The 19,654-nt window shown below is 52.4% G+C and overlaps 1 protein-coding gene across 4 annotated transcripts in view; it reads left to right on the forward strand.

Moving 5' to 3' along the window:
• SLC4A3 (solute carrier family 4 member 3) overlaps positions 1 to 17,470 on the forward strand; it is a 33,939-nt gene extending 16,469 nt beyond the window's left edge. For 2 of the 4 annotated variants that reach the window (XM_065671664.1, XM_065671667.1), the window contains 17 exons: positions 658 to 809; positions 1,452 to 1,632; positions 2,172 to 2,307; positions 2,393 to 2,564; positions 2,972 to 3,068; positions 4,854 to 5,038; positions 7,112 to 7,325; positions 7,643 to 7,864; positions 8,195 to 8,343; positions 9,676 to 9,870; positions 10,318 to 10,524; positions 11,132 to 11,221; positions 12,536 to 12,702; positions 13,585 to 13,838; positions 14,153 to 14,322; positions 14,786 to 14,959; positions 15,695 to 17,470. In XM_065671664.1, coding sequence (XP_065527736.1) covers positions 658 to 809; positions 1,452 to 1,632; positions 2,172 to 2,307; positions 2,393 to 2,564; positions 2,972 to 3,068; positions 4,854 to 5,038; positions 7,112 to 7,325; positions 7,643 to 7,864; positions 8,195 to 8,343; positions 9,676 to 9,870; positions 10,318 to 10,524; positions 11,132 to 11,221; positions 12,536 to 12,702; positions 13,585 to 13,838; positions 14,153 to 14,322; positions 14,786 to 14,959; positions 15,695 to 15,772 — 2,843 coding nt within the window. In that variant the 3' untranslated portion in view covers positions 15,773 to 17,470. Of the gene's footprint in view, positions 1 to 657; positions 810 to 1,451; positions 1,633 to 2,171; positions 2,308 to 2,392; positions 2,565 to 2,971; positions 3,069 to 4,853; positions 5,039 to 7,111; positions 7,326 to 7,642; positions 7,865 to 8,194; positions 8,344 to 9,675; positions 9,871 to 10,317; positions 10,525 to 11,131; positions 11,222 to 12,535; positions 12,703 to 13,584; positions 13,839 to 14,152; positions 14,323 to 14,785; positions 14,960 to 15,694 lie in introns of those variants that run through there. The other 2 variants (XR_010610875.1, XM_065671665.1) reach the window with 2 other exon arrangements.
• Positions 17,471 to 19,654: the final 2,184 nt, after the last annotated feature.

Consider the following 19,654-nt stretch of genomic DNA (forward strand, 5'->3'; position numbering starts at 1 on the left):
ATTCAGCCATTTGAACTCTGTAACACAGACCTTTCAGAGGGGATTACAGTGGCACTGAGCATCATCTAGAGACAGCGATAGCTGGAGCCCAGCCTCCATGCAGCCCTGGTCTGCACTGTGATTCTACAGTCTCATTGCACAATTAAATAAAACAGTCATTGATATTTCTATGTGTCTCCCAGACCAGCAGCTAAATATCCTTCCCCTTCACTGCCCTTTATGCTTGCTGAGCACCGGGCCTTCCTCCAGTGGGAGAAATGAGCCCCAGCCAGGTGCCTGCCTGTCCTATCTGAGTGCAGAGCTATGCAGACAAAGCTTCAAGTTGTTCTTTGTTGGTGGAGTATGAGGTGAGTTCATGCACGTCTTACTTGGGTACCATGAATTAAAGCTTTTCCAATGATGCTCCAGTGTATGCACAGTGTGGGAGGAAGCCTTATTCTTGAAGGAATTAGCTCCCAGACGTCTGGAAGAGCTGAAAGCAGACACGAGGCAGGAAGGATCTTCGAAGGGCTGGAGGATGATGGTGAGTGCTCCAGCTGCCAGGGCTTTGCTAGCATAAGCTAATAAGAGAAGGGTGGGTTTGGATGTATTTCCATGCCAGGCAGTGTCTTTCCACTAGACAAACTGGTGGTCTTTTTTCCTTTCCCTTGTCTTCAGGCCACCGTTTTGAAGATAACCCTGGTGTGAGGAGGCATCTGATGAAAAAGCCATCTCGGAGTCAGATCACCAGGACAAGCAAAAAATTAGCATCAACTCCATCTGTCAAAAAGAAGAAGAAGAAGAAGAAGTTGGATAGAAAGCCCCATGAGGTATCCATGTGCTGTCCTCCCACAATTGCCTGGGATTTATGGCCTGAAGCCATAAATCAGGACTAGAAACAGGCATTTAAAGATATGATAAAGGTTGTTTCAATATAATTAATTATTTACATTACCTTGGGGGTGACATTTCAAGCTCTTATCCATTATCATGAAAATACACTGTTTTCAATAAAAGCAGAGATTTCTCTGAAATCACAAAGCTTTGACCTTAGGAAAGATATTTAAAAGTCGCAGAAATGGTAGTGCTGCTGCAGAAGTTGGCAGCACAGTAATGTCGCCATCTCTGGTAAGTGTTGGGAATTTTGGGGGAAACCAAGTAACCGGCAGAGAACAGAACTGTCATGGTTTGGTAGAAAGGGATGCAGCATGGCATTATTTTCTTTCCTCTACCCATGGCATCTGACTTAGGAGCTTTCTGGTGTTCCATATGCTAATGAGAGCTCCTGCTACACTGCCAAGAATATTTGTCCTGGCTGCTTCTGTTCGCTAAGCCTCTGGTTAACTAAGGCAGGCTTGCTCAGGCAGCACTTTAGACTAAGTGGTACTTGAGAACAAACCTGAGGCTCCCCTATCACTGATAGAGCTGCCTGCATCAGAGGAAGTCTCATGTCCTCACTGTAAATCATACAGGTGTTTGTGGAGCTGAATGAGCTGGTGGTGGATAAGAACCAGGAGATGCACTGGAGGGAGACAGCCCGTTGGATCAAGTTTGAGGAGGATGTGGAGGAGGACACAGCAAGATGGGGGAAACCCCACGTGGCTTCACTGTCCTTCCGCAGCCTGTTGGAGCTCAGGAAGACAATTGCCCATGGTGAGTCAGCAATGGCAGGCTAGAGTATGTCTCTTGATCTGGACAGGTTTTGCTGGACAGCTTCTGTCACTAACTGGAGACATGCCAACGGTGTCTGTATCCAGGCTCTGTGTAGAGTCTGTGGAGACGGACCACCCTGCACCCTTGTTGCCAGGGTTTACATTAGCCCAAGGGTGCTCTGTTGGTTCCTTGCTCTGCTTTGCTGCTCTCAGGCACGTGGCAGCTGTAACACCCAGCTGTGCCTGGGCCAGCATGTCTCGGACCTATCTTTGTCATGAAAAGGCAAGTTTGGTCAGAGTGGGAGACCAAAATGAGAGGGGCATACCAGAGCTATCAGTGCGTCTTGGAGCTTTTGAGTTCTCTTGGGACAAGAGTTTACACAGAGGACATGGGACACCTGGACTTGGGGCATTTCTCAGCTGAGAGAATCTGTACCCCAACGAAAGTGTGGCTCCTGGTGGGACAGCTGTGTTCCAGAGTGTGCGTGTGTCAGGGAGCATTGCATGCTATGAGCAGGGCTCTTCCCCTCCTGCTGGCAGGTGCTGTCCTCCTTGACCTGGAGCAGACCACTCTGCCTGGCATTGCCCACCTCATGGTGGAGACCATGATCATCTCTGACCAGATCAGAGCAGAAGACAGAGCCAATGTGCTGCGTGCCCTGCTGCTGAAGCACAGGTGGGTGCCAGGGCTTGGGGACTACCTGCAAGCCCCAGGTGGCAAGGGCGGCGGGTCCCCTCATGGCCACCACTCTCTCCCTCAGCCACCCCAATGATGAGAAAGAGGGATTCTTCCCGAGGAACCACTCCAGCTCCAGCATGAACTCCATCGTGGGGAACCACCACCACAACCACACTGACACTTGCGTGCCCCTCATGGGGGAAGAGCGCATTGAGATGGCTGATCCCAAGGCCAGTGAGACGGAGTGCAAGGAGGTGAGGTGACATCAGGGGTTAGTGCTTCTTTTTCCACACCCTGGAAACAGCTGGTGGCTGGTGGCAGCCCTTGGCGCCCATATCTGGACCCCCTTATGGGGGACCTTGTACTTGCAAGGGCTGTGCTCCTCTGGAGCACTGGAGCACTGGAAATCAGGTCGTTGCGTGATGATTTTGGGACCTAATTTTAGCCTCACGCTGTATGCAAATGTCTGTTTGAGCATGCAATGGCAGCAACAGCCCTGGTGCTCGGAGAGTGGCCTTTGCTGTGAGGGTGCCTTGCCTGTGAAGCAGGGTGTTTGGCGTGCAGCCAAGGCAAGCCCAGCTGCAGATATGCCAGTGCGGCTGTGTAGGGGAGACCATGGCATGGGATGTCATCCTTACTTGTCCGTATTCTTCCCTGGCAGAAAAACCCACATCTCCATAACTCTGAGGGCCACCGTAAATACCTGAAGTTGATGGAAAAGATCCCTGAAGATGCAGAGGCCACAGTGGTCCTCGTGGGTAAGAGGTGGCATGTAGAGTCTCCCAGCACCAAAAGAGTGCACCACTAGTGCAGATCTGGTCTGGCCCTAGCTGTCTGTGCCCTTCTTCCTGAGGGGTATTTGGTCATCTTGTTGTACATGTTCTCAAAGTTCAGCTGGGGAGAGAGCCTTTTATGCTCTCTCCTTTGGTGATGGTGCACATTCTGTTTCTCTGTGGTAAATGCCTGGGGTGCCTGGGTAGTTCTTTTCCTAAATTAAGAGGTCGATAGACACTGCTGCTGGGAGCTGGGGCACAACTTAGAGGAGAAAGTTCTACAAAGCTCACCATAAGATCTCATTTTGCAGCTTTGAAGTGGCTAAGTGATGCCTGAGGGACTATTGGCCAGGCAGTGACTGCTGTCAGGCGTCCTGCTGTTCTCTGGCCATCGCTGCCCTGTGTCTGGCCTTTTCACACCTAACCAGCAGCAGGGCCTTACCCTGCCAGGGGCAGTGTTGGTTGCTGACTGTGTGTACCAGGGAACTTTGAGTTTTTGGGAGCAGGGCCTGGCTGGTGGCAAGGTCTTGGGTATCAGCCATAGTGCTGCCCGGGGATACTTCTCTGTACAAAAGGGCTGTGAGTGGGCAGGCTCAAGCATCAGTGGGCTTGGTGCCTTCAACCACAAGAATAGTCCTTCTCGGCACTTCTCTGGCATTAACATCTCATCAAATGCAGATACACTACAAGCAAAGTAAATGCCATTGCCTATCCAGTAGATTAAAAGCTCAGGCAAAGAGGCTTGGCAGCTCAATCAAGCTGATGCTTAACCACAACGAGGCCAAATCAGCTTCATAAATGCACTTTGAATACTCAGATAACTAAACACTGGTCATTTCTGAGGTAAGGCTGTGTCTTGGGATTTGCTTGGCCACTCGGATGGCCCAGATTTGCCAGTCTAACACAGAACATGGCTCTTTGCTGCATGCAGATGGCAGAAAGATCAGTAATAATGCCAGAGAAATACAAGTATTCAAAAAACATTTGTGTTCGGCATGGGAAGGAAGCGGCTGGTGTGCCAGAGGATGCGAGAGTGCTTCCCAATCTGTTAGGAACTGAGGAGACTGCCAAGCATTGATGAAATGTGGACATTGTAAAACAAACTGCAGTTTGCCCTATGAGTCTAGAGAACTGGCTCATTTCCATCTGAGGAAAAAAAAAATAAATCTAGGAATATAGGGAACATACAGGAAAAACAGCAGTAAGCTTATAGCATCAGTGCTCAAGAAAGGAAGGACTGCGATCCAGTGCCTGTAGGTTGTTTAACCCGATGTCCTTCCCAGGCAATATAATGGCAGAGCTAATATGGGATTCAATTAATAAAGAGCTAAAGGATAAGAGTGTAATTATTGCCAAGCAGTGAGGTTTATGGGAAATAGGTCATGTCAAGGAAACCTGATTTCATTCTTTGATGAGATTAGAAGTTTGTTTGATAAAAGTAACATCTAAGAGACTTCCTTCTATAAGGCAGTGGCCTTCTGATTTAAAATTAGACCCTTATAGTATAAGTAGAGCCTATTTGTAAGAGATTAAGAATGGGCTAACTGGGAAGCTAAAGATGATAGCACTGCTTGGGAATGATCAATTAATAGGGGACTTGGAGCAGTCCGTGGAATGTGGTTATGGGGAAAACTGCTGTGTCAGTGGTCTGGAGAAAACAGGACTGCAGGGTTCATGGGAACCCCCAGAATCCCTGTTTCCACTGTTAAAGGCAGCCCACTGCAGCTTACTCTAGTTACTGACTCTGCTCAAAACATTGCCTCCTGGTAGGTTGTGTGCAGTTCCTGGAGCAGCCAACTATGGCCTTTGTTCGACTAAATGAGGCCGTCTTCCTGGAATCTGTCTTGGAGGTCCCAATTCCTGTCAGATTCATCTTTGTGCTGCTGGGACCGAGCCAGGCCAACATGGACTACCATGAAATTGGCCGCTCAATCTCCACTCTTATGTCCGACAAGGTGAGGTGCTGATGGATAGTGATGTTGGCACAGGTGAGGGAGCTCCTCCAAAGTCAGTCCTGGGATGAGAGCTCTAAGAGATGCTATGCAAAGGCCCAGGTTGGACAGGCAGAAGTGAGCACCTGGGATTTTTAACAGCAGCTGGTCTTGACCAAGGTAGGATGTGGCAGTATGAAGGGAAGAGTAGGACAGGCACTTGGCTGGGACAGAGAGTATTAGGCTGGGTGAAGAAAGGGGCTGTATGTAAAACCAAGAGCAAAGGACTGCCCAAGGTTAGAGGAATTGTGTTCAGTTGATGTTTCACAAACATAGGAGAGGAGGCTGTGACCATGATGCCTGGCCCAGACCACTCTGACAAAAAGACCCAGCAATGCCTGGGGACTGTTGTCCGGTGTTTGGATGAAGGTTTCTAGCCACCCTGTAGCTAGGGCGTCCGTGCAGAGGAGCGCATTCATGCAGGAGGAGAGATGAGGAGACAGAAAGGCTTTTCTGTGAAGTGTGTGCACTGCTAGAAGTCCGCTATCTAGCTAGATGGCAGGAAAGTGAAATTCATTATCCTGGTAAGGAATTAAAGGCAAAGAAAAGACAATCAGCATCTGCTGTATTCATCCAGGACAGGAAAATCAGAGATTCACAGGGTCCTCCTGGCTTAGTGCCATGTAACTATAACTAAGTAAAATGCTTGCCTGTTCTGCCTCCAGTGCCCAGCTCTTCCTGAAGTGGCGACAAAAAAGTCCACTCAGAGCAGGTGGGTTGCAGGCAACAGGGGCTCTTGGCTGAAAGATCCTTTCCCAGGAGTTACACAGGGCTCAGCTCAGACTATGGTTATAGCCAGAAGACGTGAGGTGCCATATTCCAGCTTCAGCACTGTGTCTGTGGGCTGATCTCACTCATCTGAGCCTCTGTTCCTCTGTTGCTGGAAGAGGGGAGCCAGCTGCCGCAGCCGGGGCTGGCCGTAGCAAGGTTACGCCGTGGCTGGCGCCATGAAGAGAGTATGATATCATTTACAATTTGAAGCTGTGGCTCCAGGGAGTCTGTGCTGCATGGACCTTAGCTGTCCCCTACCTGCTTTACAGGCTGTTCACTTGTTCATCTTCCTTCAGCCCCTTCTCTGCAGGCACGTTCCAGAGGCAATGCAGCACTTCTGCCCATTTGCCAGCACCTCCCTGCCAATCTGCTGTCTCCTCATGGTCTCCTTGGAGTACTTCCTTTGTCATCTTGGCCTTGCTGTTAGGATATCTCCCCTTTTATGCTTGGTTTCCCTTGCATGGCTTCCCTCATGCTGTAGACTTCTATTTTCCCTCCCTCTCCCATGTGGAGACTCCCAAGAGTCTCTTATGCTCCCTGCTCAGGTCCTGGTTCTTGTGCATTATTTTGTGGTGCTTTAGGGCTCCACTAGCTTCTCCCTCAAAACAAACCCAGCACCAGACTGGGGGGATATCGTTCTATTGCAAAGTTCTAATTTTGAGCTGCAGGGGCAGGGAACAACTTGCATTTCTGTTGTGCCTGGCTTCTGGTACATCTCTGAGTTGGGCTCTGAACGAGAGCCCTGCAGGACTGAGCAAGGGCATGCAGAACATGTAAGGATCTTGGCCTGATGCAGCCAAAGTGATTTGGTGTGAACGGAGGCACGGGCTGGCCAGCTGTAGTATCTAGCCTAAGGAATAAATGGCACCAGGCTATACCCGGGAAGCACAGATCGGATTTTGATTGATGGAGAGGTCCAATGAGAGATGCCCTGTGGTCTGGCAGAGCGTGCAGCTGGCAGAGATGCTGCAGAAGCATGCAAGAGCAGTGGAGCATTGGGGAGAAAAACAGGAGCAAGGAGGTTCTCTGGAAAAGATGGTTAGGGAAGGGAGGAAAGACATGGGATTCTGTGAGTGGCACTGGGTAGAAAGACATGGAGAAGGGATTCAGGAATGTGGGTCACAGAGTGGCAGTAGTGAGTCAAATGTTGGGTTGAGGGAGCAGAATGTTACTATATGGTCACAGCAAGCATTTCCAGGCTGCAGGTAGATGGGTGCAGTCTTGGCCTGAGTCTTCTCCCTCTCTCTTTTTCCCTGCTCCTCCCAGCACTTCCATGAGGCTGCATACATGGCAGATGACCGTCAAGACCTCCTCAACGCAATCAATGAGTTTTTGGACTGCAGCATTGTCATCCCCCCGTCTGAGGTGGAGGGGAAAGACTTGCTCAAATCCATTGCCACCTTCCAGAAGTTGCTGCTGATGAAGAGGAAGGAGAGGGAGCAGAAGTCCATGAAGGAGGGGGCTGTCCAGGAAGCCAAAGGTCTCTCCACTCACATTTGGGCAAAAGAGTTTGTGCCTAGTGCCCTGCGTGCCCCAGTGGGCCCTCCCCTCACAGAGCCTGGCAGAGGGGTGAGCGGGTCTGGCTCCTCCAGTGGGCAGCGGGGAGGGAGGCAAGGGGATGTAGGACAGTGGCTGTGGGCAGCTCTGGCAGCTGGGGACATCTGGAGACAGTGGGATGTGCAGCTGCAGGGAGTCAGCACTGCTGGAGGAAGGTCTCCAGGGGGCGTGGGGCAGAGGGACAGCCGAAACACAGACCTGCATTCTCCTCCTCAAGCCCTACCCTCCATGTACCTCCAGAGCTGTGTGAAGTGAAAGCTGAGGAAGAAGAGGAGGAAGCTGAGGACGACCCTTTGAAGCGGACTGGGATATTTTTTGGAGGTCTGGTTCGGGACATAAAGCGCAGGTACCCCAAATACCTCAGTGACATCAGAGACGCCTTGCACAGCCAGTGTCTCGCAGCCGTTCTCTTCATCTACTTTGCTGCTCTCTCTCCTGCCATCACCTTCGGGGGACTCCTAGGTAATGGGCCTGCTTTCTGGTCTGCTCTTTGCACGCTGGGACACTGGCTGTGTCTGTGTGATGCTGTGCTGGGGTGGGCTTCAGTGCTGCTTGCTCTGGGAGAGCAGCAGTGCTGTGCCTCAGCTGCTGCCTTGTCCCCTCACTGCCGCTTGGCCTCTCCAGCCTCGGCTCCCCAGGCTCCCTCTGTGCTCCCTGCCCAACACAGGGGATCTCCGGCTGATGGGACGGAGACCTGCCTCCTCTGTCTGGAGCTGTGTCTGCAGCCTGCCTGCCTGTGGTGACAGTGGTTTTGTCCAGGCTTTAACACTCACATGTTGTTTTCTTTCCCAGGGGAGAAAACTGAAGGTCTCATGGGGGTTTCAGAGCTGATAATCTCCACCTCGGTTTTAGGGATACTCTTCTCCCTGCTTGGAGCTCAGCCGCTCCTGGTCATTGGCTTCTCAGGGCCTCTGCTGGTGTTTGAAGAAGCTTTTTACAAGGTACATGTGAGGCAGTGTCTGTGCTTGGCACTTGCTTGCTCTGCCCTTGTGCTGGATAGGGCAGCAGGCATTTCTCAGCTCTTTAAAGGGTCTTTGGTGCTGTGGACTCCTTTGGTCCTTTCAGGCTGCCCTCACCTCAGCCAGGGCTGGTTCTGGCTCTGCTAACCCTTTGCATGTCACAGGAACTTGTTGCTGTATTCTGTTCTCTGACCCTCTTGAGGTGTGACAGTGGTAACAACACTCCTCTACTGCTGTGAGAGGAGTATCAGCCCCCAGCCCTGTGCTGCAGCCTATCCTGGCACAATGACCACTTGTAGCTGCATCCTAAAATACTAGTCCATAATACAGTATTATTGTTGGTGCTTCCTTTATTGAAGACCATTTGACAACCTCTACCCATGTGCAGAGATAACAGGGCCAGCCAGGATGGACATGTTTCTTGTTCAAGTAGCATAACCTCTTCACGGTTAAAAGCATCCCTGTGTCACCATACTACCAAGCAGTGGGTCTAATCCTTCTTTTTTTCTGATGGTGATGCTTGATGCCCAAGCATGCTAGGGCATGCTTGGTCTTTTAAAGCATGTTTTTTCCTACAGCTGTATTTTCACCTTGATGTGTCAAGAGTTTGGAGCTGGTAATGCCATTGCAGTGGGAATTTTTCTGCTGTCCTGTGACCGCGCTTCTCACTGACTGCTTTTGCTTTGCCCAGTCCTTGTGTACAATGGTGTACCTCTGCCCTGTGCGAGGGCACTGTCTGTAGTGGTACTAGGAGGGCTGCAAAGGGAGGGATGTGATTTGTGCTGGAAGTAGTGGAAGTAGTTGGTGTTGCTATGTGTGGATGAGCAGAGGCAGTGGAGACATTCTGTTCTGTGGTGACAGCTTTTCTTCTGTATGTATAAAAAGGGCACCATCTGGGATCATGCACCAGCTAACATGGCCTTTATGCAGTGGGACCAGCAGGCTGCTAGAGTTCTCCTTTGTGGGGAACAGTCTTGTGCTTTTGAGTGCATAGCCGTGGAGAACTGTGTTTGAGTAATGGCATCTCCATATAAGTGACATGGGGAGCATCATGCATGGGATGGCTTCAGCAGAGAGTGAAGGAGGTACTGTTACAAAGACTGGAGCAGTAAAGACCTGCTTGGTGTGATCTGGCTGGTGTAATACAAAGTCTGCAGCTTTACATGTGACTGCAGCCCCGAGTTCACTGTCTCAGTGCTGAATGTCCAAGCAGGTGTAGATGTTTTTATCAGGAGAATCTTCAGTCTTAATGGGGAGCAGATGTGGGAGGCAGCCTAAGGAGCCATGAGTAACTCCTTCCCCTTTCCATTTCAGTTCTGCCAGACACAAGGCATTGAGTATCTGACAGGCAGAGTGTGGATTGGTTTGTGGCTCATCGTCTTCATCTTCATTATTGTGGCAGCTGAGGGAAGCTTCTTGGTGCGCTACATCTCGCCCTTCACCCAGGAGATCTTTGCTTTCCTCATCTCCCTCATCTTTATCTACGAGACCTTCTACAAACTGTACAAGGTGAACCTTCCCCAGAGAGATGAGCTGCTGCATCTCTTGATCCCCCAGGAACCTGCTGCTTTAGCATACAGGAGGTAGGGGAAAAAGGCCGGCTCAGCCACAGCTTTCCTAGACATTCTGCAGAGCAGATCTTTGTTGGCCTCTCATGCCCCAGCCCAGCTGGCCCCTGTGCAACCACAGAGACTGGCAGGGTGAGCCCTAATGTCTGTCTCCCCTTCTTTTCCTGCAGGAGGCATTAAAGAGGGGCCACTTTTCTCTCCCCAGCCCTCTCCAGCTGGGTAGGTTGCGAGACAAGGTGACAGATGCTGGGATTATTCCCACCCACCATCTATTGCCCTCACCTCTCCACAGAGCAGGACATCTCCGCTTCCCCTTGCCCCCAGTAGTGACAGTGCCAACTGCCCCTCCATGTGGTGACAGCACCTGCTGCTTCTCTCACCTGCCCAGGTGTTTGCAGAACATCCTCTGCTGAAGTTCTACCCACCGAATGTGCAGAGTGGCCTGAATGCCAGCATGCTCTCTGCGGATGCGATGTCACTAGGAATCAGGATGCAGCCCAACACTGCTCTCCTCTCCCTCATCCTCATGCTAGGCACCTTCTTCATTGCCTTCTTTATGCGCAAGTTCAAGAACAGCCGTTTCTTAGGAGGAAAGGTGAGAAATTTGTGGGACCCAGATGTTAAGGACAAGGGATGTGCCCAACAAATGCTTCTTGCTACAGACCTTTGTTCTCCAGAGCACTTGAACCATCCCCTAGATAAATACTAGCAATCCTTTAAATACCCTGCAGAAGGGATGGTAGCCTGCTGCAGGCTCCAGACCAGAGCTGGCACTTGGTGATGGTATCTGCATTGTCCTGCTCCAGTGAGCTTTGCCAAGTGAGGTTTGCTGCAAAGTCCTCTGGACCTTGGGAAAGCTTTAGCTTAATAGAAGTCTGTTAAACTCGAATATAGGAGGAAGAGCTTACAGCTTGTTCCCTTTGGACATGCAGGGCTTGTGTAACACCTGGAGCACCATCCAAATAGGCTCATAGGAGCAATTAGTCATTTACAAGTGGCTGGAGAACCATGTTATATGGGCAGTGGGATGTGCAGCCGTATGGGTCAAGGCTGAGGTCACTTGCCCTAGTCAGCAGCAGTGCTCAGGTTTGCAGTGGTGCTTGGCCTCATCTGGGGCTTCGCTTTGCTGCACACTCCCTGTAGCAGGGTGGGTGGACAGAGCTGGCCCATTCCCTTTGCCACCAAGGGTGTTTGTTCTGCAGGCTCGGCGGATCATCGGAGACTTTGGGATCCCCATCTCCATCCTGGTCATGGTGCTGGTGGATTACACCATCACTGACACATACACACAGGTATGGTACATGCAGGGGGCATCAGCGCTGCCCTCAGAACCCTTCCTGCGTCCCAGCAGTGATCCCTGTGGCACCATGGCCTGCTCTTGTGCAACAGGAGCTTTGTATTTCCTTCCTCTTTAGTCATAACATGTTCTAGCACATTTGTGCTCTTCTTGCCTATAGGCTACTAAATATTTTGATCACTTTGCCTCAAATACAATGATCTTTTTTCCCAGTTTATGCACAAACTTAAATGTTATCAAACAGACCCACATTACAGGTTTTCTTTCCCCCTCCTTTTTTAGTAGATGTGTAATTATATATTCTGGTTTTGTTATTTTTTTCAGCTGACATTGGGCAGAGGGTGAAAGGTAGTTCCTATTCAGCATGCAAGCTTTTTTTCCAGACAGCCCAAGGCTTAACTGCATCCAAATGCATTTCTATTCATTTAAATTTCAATGAAAAATCTGGCTTTATCAGATGTTAGTAAAATCATGCACTTTGTTACATTCTTTTCATACCCTTCTAGACTTCTACAGTTAATATCAAAAGCATTATCATTTCAGTGTTAACTCAGCATATGTACAAAGCTTTCTGAGAAAACGGCACATAGTTACACAGCTTAGCTCAAGTACAAGCATTCCAGAAATATTATTCATACTTATGCTGATTAACATAAATGCAAATCATAAACTCTCCCTGCAGTGCTCACGCAGGCAGATAGCAAGAACTGCCGTAGAGCATTGCAGAGCTGAGAGTTCAAATGCTGGTGAACGCAGGGTCGGGGTGATGTACAGCTAGGGGTCTGCCTGGTCTCTGATAGGAGCACAAGCATGTTAGTCCCTCTGAATGTGATCAGAGTAGGGTCATTTCCAGAGAATGTGGCCACTCCTGGGGCTCGTGCTGCAAAGACAATACTGAAAAATGTCTCTGAAAAAGCTTGGAAAGTCTGAAAAGCCACCTCAGAGAAGGGTAGGCAAGTTCAGGACACTCGATTTGTGCAAGCAGAGGTCAAGGAGCGTTTTACTCTGTTCTGCAACCACTGACATGGGAGTGCTGTTCCTGAGGGAAGATACTTCCTTGGTCTCTTGGACAAAACCGAAGGGGATTCCAGTAGCTGAAAGGAAATGAGACAGGCCTATATTAGGGCACATGGGATTTTTTCACTGAAGGGGATTATCCATGAGAAAGTTCTGCTCGGGTCAGGGTGGTTGTCCCCTCATCTGAGGCATCCAGACTGGGAAGACCAGGAGTATCAAGGCTGTCCTGTGTGAGGCTGTGGGCTTGTGTCTGTTGATGACTAACTGCTGGGTTTTGTGGCTACACCTCCAGAAGTTGAATGTCCCCTCTGGCCTGTCAGTCACATCTCCTCACAAGCGTGGCTGGTTCATTCACCCCATGGGCAGCAGCGGGACCTTTCCGATGTGGATGATGTTTGCTTCTGCCATCCCGGCCCTCCTGGTCTTCATTCTTATCTTCATGGAGACACAGATCACCACGTGAGTACCTCCCCTACCAGTGCCAATCATCATTAACCCAAGGGTAGGTTAGGCTGGGACGGGTGCTGATGCTGTTGCATCCCAGTGCAACAGCAGGGGCAGGATTCTGGCCACTACATAGAATCATAGACTGGTTATGGTTGGAAAGGATCATCTGGTTAGGGTTGGATAAGATTATCCAGCTCCAACTCCCCTGATGTGGTCAGGGACACCTCACACTAGACCATGTCGTCCAAAGGCCCTGTCCAGCCTGGCCTTGAACACTGCCAGGGATGGAGCATTTACCACTTCTTTGGGCAACCTGTTCCAGTGTCTCACCACTCTCACAGTAAAGAGGTTCGTCCTTATATCTAACCTGAACTTCCCCTGTTTAAGTTTAAACTCATTATCCCTTGTCCTGTCGCTACAGTCCCTGATGAATAGTCCTTCTCTGGCATCCTTGTAGGCCCCCTTCAGATACTGGAAGGCTGCTATGAGGTCTCCACGCAGCCTTCTCTTCTCCAGGCTGAGCAGTCCAAACTTTCTTAGCCTGTCTTCATATGGGAGGTGCTCCAGTCCCCTGATCATGCTTGTGGCCTCCTCTGGACTTGCTCCAACAGGTCTGTCCTTCTTATATTGAGGACACCAGAACTGTACCTTCTTGGCTTCTGCCGTCATCTCTTGGCTCCCCTCCTGTCATAGTGTGGTGGGGATGCACCTTAGCCAAGTGCAGGAGGAAACCTTTAACCTGAGGTTGACAGCCACCATCTCTCTCCTAAGCTATCTACTTGTTGCTGCCATGTGGTGTGGTCTCTCCAGGCACTGAATGTTGTCCCCTGCCGCAGGGCTGTTTCTGGGCACTGGGCTGAGCCTGGTACTGACCTGAGCTCTTCTTCCTTCCAGGCTAATTGTTAGCAAGAAGGAGAGGAAGCTGCTGAAAGGCTCTGGCTTCCACCTAGACCTGCTGCTTATTGGCACTATGGGGGGGCTTTGCGCGCTCTTTGGGCTGCCTTGGCTGACTGCGGCAACGGTGCGCTCCGTCACCCACGTCAATGCCCTGACGGTCATGAGCAAGGCCATTGCACCAGGAGAGAAACCCAAGATTGAGGAGGTGAAGGAGCAGCGTGTGACCGGAGTGCTTATTGCTGCTCTTGTCGGTGAGCTTCTGCTCGGGTGAAGGAGGGGGGAGGTCAGGGGTGACCACTCCTGACAGTATCCCTGCCCCACAGGCCAGACTGCGCTCTGCCTGCTTGCTGTAGGACAGCCCCCACCTTCACGGAGCTCTCCTCTGGCAGCCTTCGATACCCTGCCAGGATCAGTCCAACTCTGCAACCCTTCCTGCTAGACCCCTCTTGAACTTCCTTTCCCTTGCACCCTAGGACAGAGATGAGGCGGGAGAGGGACAGAAGCCGAGGTGCCTTGCAGAGCAGCTGGCGTGGGACACACCATGTCCTGATCTCTGTCTGTGCAGGTCTGTCCATTGTGATGGGGAACATGCTGCGGCAGATCCCACTGGCCGTGCTCTTTGGCATCTTCCTGTACATGGGGGTTACATCGCTCACTGGCATCCAGCTCTATGAGCGGCTGCTCCTGATCTTCATGCCATCCAAGCACCACCCTGACCACATCTATGTTGTCAAGGTGAGCAAAGGCAGGTTGTGGGGAACCAGGTAACAAGGAGCTGAGGAAGAAGAGGCAGGTGAGGAGAAGATGGTGCTTTGCTAGATTGATGCTTGGCTTGGTGACCCCCCCTTGGCTGCAAGCTTGTGCCGAGAAGTAAGTCCAAGCCATGCGTAGAGGTGGTACATCTCTAGGATAGTGTGCTGATAGGCTGCACAGGAGTATCTTGCCAGGATATTGTAAGGATGGACTATCTATGGGAGTGATGTATTGCTTGAGTGAGTATAGGGACACTGCACTGCTAGGTTGCACAGAGGCTGATGTGTTAAAAGAGTTCTGCCTTGTTGTAGAGTACAGGCAGGTAGTGTGCAGCAGTGTTACATTACTGTACTATGCTATGCAGAAGGGTTATGTCTTGCTGGTTGGCTCTTCATTAATCTGTGTGGAAGGATAATGTGTTCTTAGTCTGGATTTACCTCCCTAGGTCAAGACCTGGAGAATGAATCTCTTCACCTGCATTCAACTGGCCTGCATTGTGCTGCTCTGGGTGGTGAAATCTACAGTGGCATCCCTGGCCTTCCCCTTTGTCCTTATCATGACAGTGCCATTGCGACGCTTCGTGCTGCCCCGCTTCTTCCACGACAGGGAGCTCAAAGCGGTAAGCAGATAACTGTCTTAACAGTCTAGCTTGCAAGTCTGAAGTGAGGTTGAGGAGATTTGGCAGACTGAAAGGCTAGGAGATCCTGGGCCAGCAAAGCCTTGGCTTTTCCTGCTGTTGTCTGGGGGTCTTTGTTCAACAGCAGTAGGTGGGCGGATGGCTTCCTTAGGGCTTGTATCCCTGGGAGTGCAGTGCGGGATGGATGAGCAACCTACAGCAATGAGGCAGAATATCCTACCACACAGAGGCCTGGAATAAGGGTTTCCCCTTCCATCTTCCTCCCCATTTGTGGCTTATTCATCAAGAGACAACCCATTTCCCCACTGAGACAGCAGCAAGGACAGCCCAGCAGGACACCAGAGCCTGTGGCTGCTTGGTACAGGAGCATGTAACCACAGAGCCAGGGTGCTGGCAGCTCTCTGAGTGCTGCCAGTATCCTGAGCTCCTGTTGGAAAGCAGCCTGGAGCAGCACCCAGAAGTGGGTGCTGCCAGCAGAGGAGGAGCTGCTGGTCTGGACCAAAGCCCCAGTGACGGGACACTGTCAAACAAACACTTCAGGAAAGGGCATCAGGTTGGGGACACACGGATGGGCACAAAAAGGAGACTGCTGGGAGGGGAAGGAGTACGAGCTTTGCTCTTCCCAGCGTGCCTGGCTTGCTGCGTGCTGGCCCCTCCATGGCAGGCTTGACCCTGTGCTAGGGGCGGCTTCAGAGCCTAGTCTCTTCCTCTCCCCAGCTGGACTCGGAAGATGCAGAGCCAAACTTTGACGAGGATGGCCGGGATGAGTACAATGAGCTGCACATGCCTGTGTGAGCTGAGAGCTGCCCTCCCCACTCATGGGACAGGCTGCTCATGCCTGCTCATCCCTCCCAAGGACTAACTGGAGACTTGCCGTGAGTCATGCGATCTCTTGCTTGGACCAACAAATGGCTGTTCTATAGCCCCGCAGGAGGCAGCCCTGACTCCTGCTGCCCCATCGCTTGCTCAGCAGAGGCTGTGAGTCTCTCTCCTCTTGGACCCGGTGGGCTGAGAGATGCCTCTCACATCACAGAACTGTGTGGGTCCCGAGTGCCCATGGGTCAGGGCTCTGCCCCCTCCTTGCTGGAGGCAGCCTGTGCCTGGTCTCCTGGTGGTGAAGGGGAGCCATGCCAGCTGGTGCCACTGTGTCCCTCTCCACTACCATGAAGCTTGGGTGTCTCAGCACCATGTGCCACCGAGCAGTCACAGAGATGGACTGGATGCTACCTGCGGATGGCCAATGGGCTTCTCCCAGGCCAGCAGCCTCCTTGCTCTACTGGAGGATGCCTTGCTCCTGCTCTCTCTCCTTCTAGGAGGGCTCATGCTGGGCCTGTGCCACAGACCCTGGCCCATCAGTCTTCTGCAGCCTGGCAGATGGGCAGGAAGGGAGCAGTACCCTGGCCCTGTCCTCCAGACCAGCATCCATCCAGTCACCATCCCACAGGACTGTTTTCAGCTCTTGCTTGGTATGGGGGAGGCTGTTTGGTTCCTCCTGATTTTCCCAACCCTCTTTCCACAAGAAAACTGCACAGGAAGGGGAGACTGGTGACAAGCAGGTATCCTGAAGCCTCGAGTGCCTGTCCTCTTTGCAGGGATTAAGAGGAGTCCTGTGCCATTCTGCAGCTCCGTACAGGTGGCAGGGGTAAAAATTCATCACTGGGCTGCATCCCAGTTCCTGATTCCCACGTTCTTGTCCCTGAGAGCAAACCATATTTAAGACACTGTACAAGAGATGTAGTGCTGGAGTGCAAAACAGTCCTTTGGGTCCCCTCCCTTTCCCTGTACAGTGATCCACTGGGTCTGGCTCCCTGAAGCCCTATGAGGAAGTCACTGAAACCTCCAGCTCACATTCTGCTGCCATACCAGCATCCTGCGTGACCTTTCGTGCCCAGGGGTGCCTTCCAGGTAGGAAGGAGCAGCATTCAGCATGCCCAGCACACAGCCCCATTCACCTCTGGGCAGTTCCAAACACCTTTCCACCTGGCAGAGCTGTCCCCTGGGGTCTCCCCTCACTCAGAGCTGCCCCAGGAACTACTGATGGTTCTGTTGCTGTCCCCATTGGCTCTGAGGGTAGTGCCAGAGGAGAAGGGCACCCCAGCCTCTCCCTGATGGTTGGAGCCAGAGTGGCCTTTTGGAGGAGGCTGGGATGCTCACTTCACCATTGCGTTTGGGACAAGCTGCTGCTCCAGTTCCTATTTATCAGCCTGGCTCCTGCCAGAGATGGTGGGTGCTTCTGCACTGGGAGGGTTCAACGCCTTCCCAGGAGGCTCCAGAAATATCCCACCAGAGAGAGAAACCTCCCCGTGCAGCAGGTTCCTGCCTCACAACCTGGCCCCTCCACAGGGTCTGGGGTGGAGAGACAAGTGTCTCTGTGTGTCTGTGGCCATGTGTGTCCTGTCCTCACTGTGTAGTGTAGGAGGCCTGTTGTCGCTGTGCATTGTGACTCCTCTGACTGTAGTGGAAACAGCTACACCAATAAACTCTTCACAGGAATTGTGCCTGGCTCCACTTCTGTTTATTAATTTACAATAAATTAAATTGATTGAAACTTCATGACACAAAACAGCAGTCTTGCCCATGCCAACGAGGCCCAGCTGGAGAGGGGACTGTCCCTTGCAAGCTACTACCAGCACAGAGGTAGGGTCTCCACCACCATCATCAACCAGGCTAGTGATATGGGCTCAGCTGGAGGCCCCATGCTGGATGCTGGAAATGGGAGGCTGAGCCCTGTATTTAACCAGAAACATGTAACATGTGTGCTTGTATCCATTCACACATGCATGTACCTGTCTGCTGAGCAGCATTTGGTGCCCATCTCCTTACCTAGCCTGTAGCTACACGCCAAACAGGGCTATGGGCTGAGCATGGAGGAAACATCTCATTTAAACGTACGTTCCCTCTGTGTTTCCTTCCCAGGCAGGAGTCAAGCCAGGTTCTCAGGAGCTGCTGGCTGCCTGCAGCCCACGTGGTGATGAGTTGGATGTCCCTCAGTTGAGTTCTTCTGAGTGCTGCTGCTGGGAGCAGGTGGTGGTACCACCTCCTGTGGTCACGGTCACTGTCTGCTCCTGGGGCTGGCCACTGCCATGGGGCTGTTGTCAGAGGGCTGAGCCTGCCTGGGCACAAGGGTGGTGGCGACCTCATTTCTGAGCTGGGCCCGCTGTGGGATGGGCAGTACCTGGCTTCGCAGCATCCTCTCCAGATCCCAGCAGCGCTGCTGAACCTGTGGGAGAGGAGGCACTGCTATCCAGCCTTTTCCATGTAGCTCTCGTGCCCATGGCAGTGACCCCAACTCAGCTGGGGATGCAGGGCAGGAAGCACAAGTAGATCCATTGTGAACTCCTTACCTCATCAATCCTCCGGATGAGAATGGGCCTGACCTCCAGCTCCAGCAGCCAGTCGGCCTCCAGGATGCTGTGGTGGTACTCCTCCAGCTCCAGGTTCTTCTGCAGCTCCTCAGCCAGGGCAGCCTGGTGCCAGTGAGCTCTCATACGCTGGCTCTGCTGGGGCCGGGACCGCTCTGTTGCCTTGCCCTGCTGCTGCAGGCGCAGGACACCGATGCGCTGGGTGACATGGCGGACCTGGGCACGCAGGGCAGGTGCCCGGTCCTTCCGGTGCAGCAGGGCCAGCAGCTCCTCCTGGCTCTCCCGCAGCCGGGCTTGCAGCACCCCGGTGCTGTTGCCTGCCCCCAAGGACTGCAGCGGGACCAAGAGGTTGGGCAAGCCCCCCAGGTGCTGGGGGACCCTAATGCGCAGTGGGGGCTGCACACTGCTGGGAGCCAGCCCTGCTCTGCCCGGCACTGGTGGCTGCTGTGGCAGTGATAGTGATGGTGGCAGGGAGAGGCTGTACTTGCTGCGGTGGAGATGGACCCACTGCTGGGCAAGTTCTGCTGTCACCAAGCTCTGGTGAAAGACATCAGGGATCAGCCGCAAGACCTTCACAAAGGGCCCCACACCGTCAAAGCCGCGCAAGTCATGCAGGCTTCGGGGGCTGAAGACCTGCTCAGTGAGGGGCCCACCCTGCAGCAGCAGCCCCCAGTTACGCCGGTGGGTGAAGAGCTGTGTGGCCAGGCATGGGATGGATGCAGGGCAGGCAGCTGGATCCTCATGCATGTACAAGTTCTCACAGAGTGGGACCACCACTCTGGCATCAAACCTCTCCTTCAGCAAGCTCAGGTGGTGCAGGTAGGAGGCCAGCCAGCCCACGTAGCTGGCCACGTCAGAGCTGGCTGCGCCAGGCTGGCCCTGGGCAAGCTTCTGCAGGTGGTGCCAGCTCTCCACCTTCCCTGATGGGCTCTGCGGCAGCACCACCAGCAGCACATGGTACAGGCTATGCAGGTCGAAGCCCTGCTGGCACTGCTGTACATGCCTCATGAAGGTGCTGATCTCCTCTTCAAGGGCAGAGTAGAGGGCTTCCATGGGCCCTGGTGATGGAGAAGAAGCAGCCAGGATCACAGCTCATCCACACAGTCCTGGGCCCTGGATGGACTGGGAAACGCACTGCATCAGTATGCAATGCATGGGCTGGAGTAGGCAGGATTGCTGCAGAGGCTTTCATCTGGGTCACAGCATGGGCTCAGTCAGCAGCTGGTGCAACCAAAGGCTGGCAGGGTGCTTCAAAGGATGGCACACCTGGCCAGCTTGGATGAGTTGGTCCCTGTTGCTCTGCTGAAGAGGAGTC

The sequence above is a fragment of the Lathamus discolor genome, chromosome 3, assembly GCF_037157495.1.
Source record: "Lathamus discolor isolate bLatDis1 chromosome 3, bLatDis1.hap1, whole genome shotgun sequence".
Lineage (NCBI taxonomy): Eukaryota > Metazoa > Chordata > Aves > Psittaciformes > Psittacidae > Lathamus > Lathamus discolor.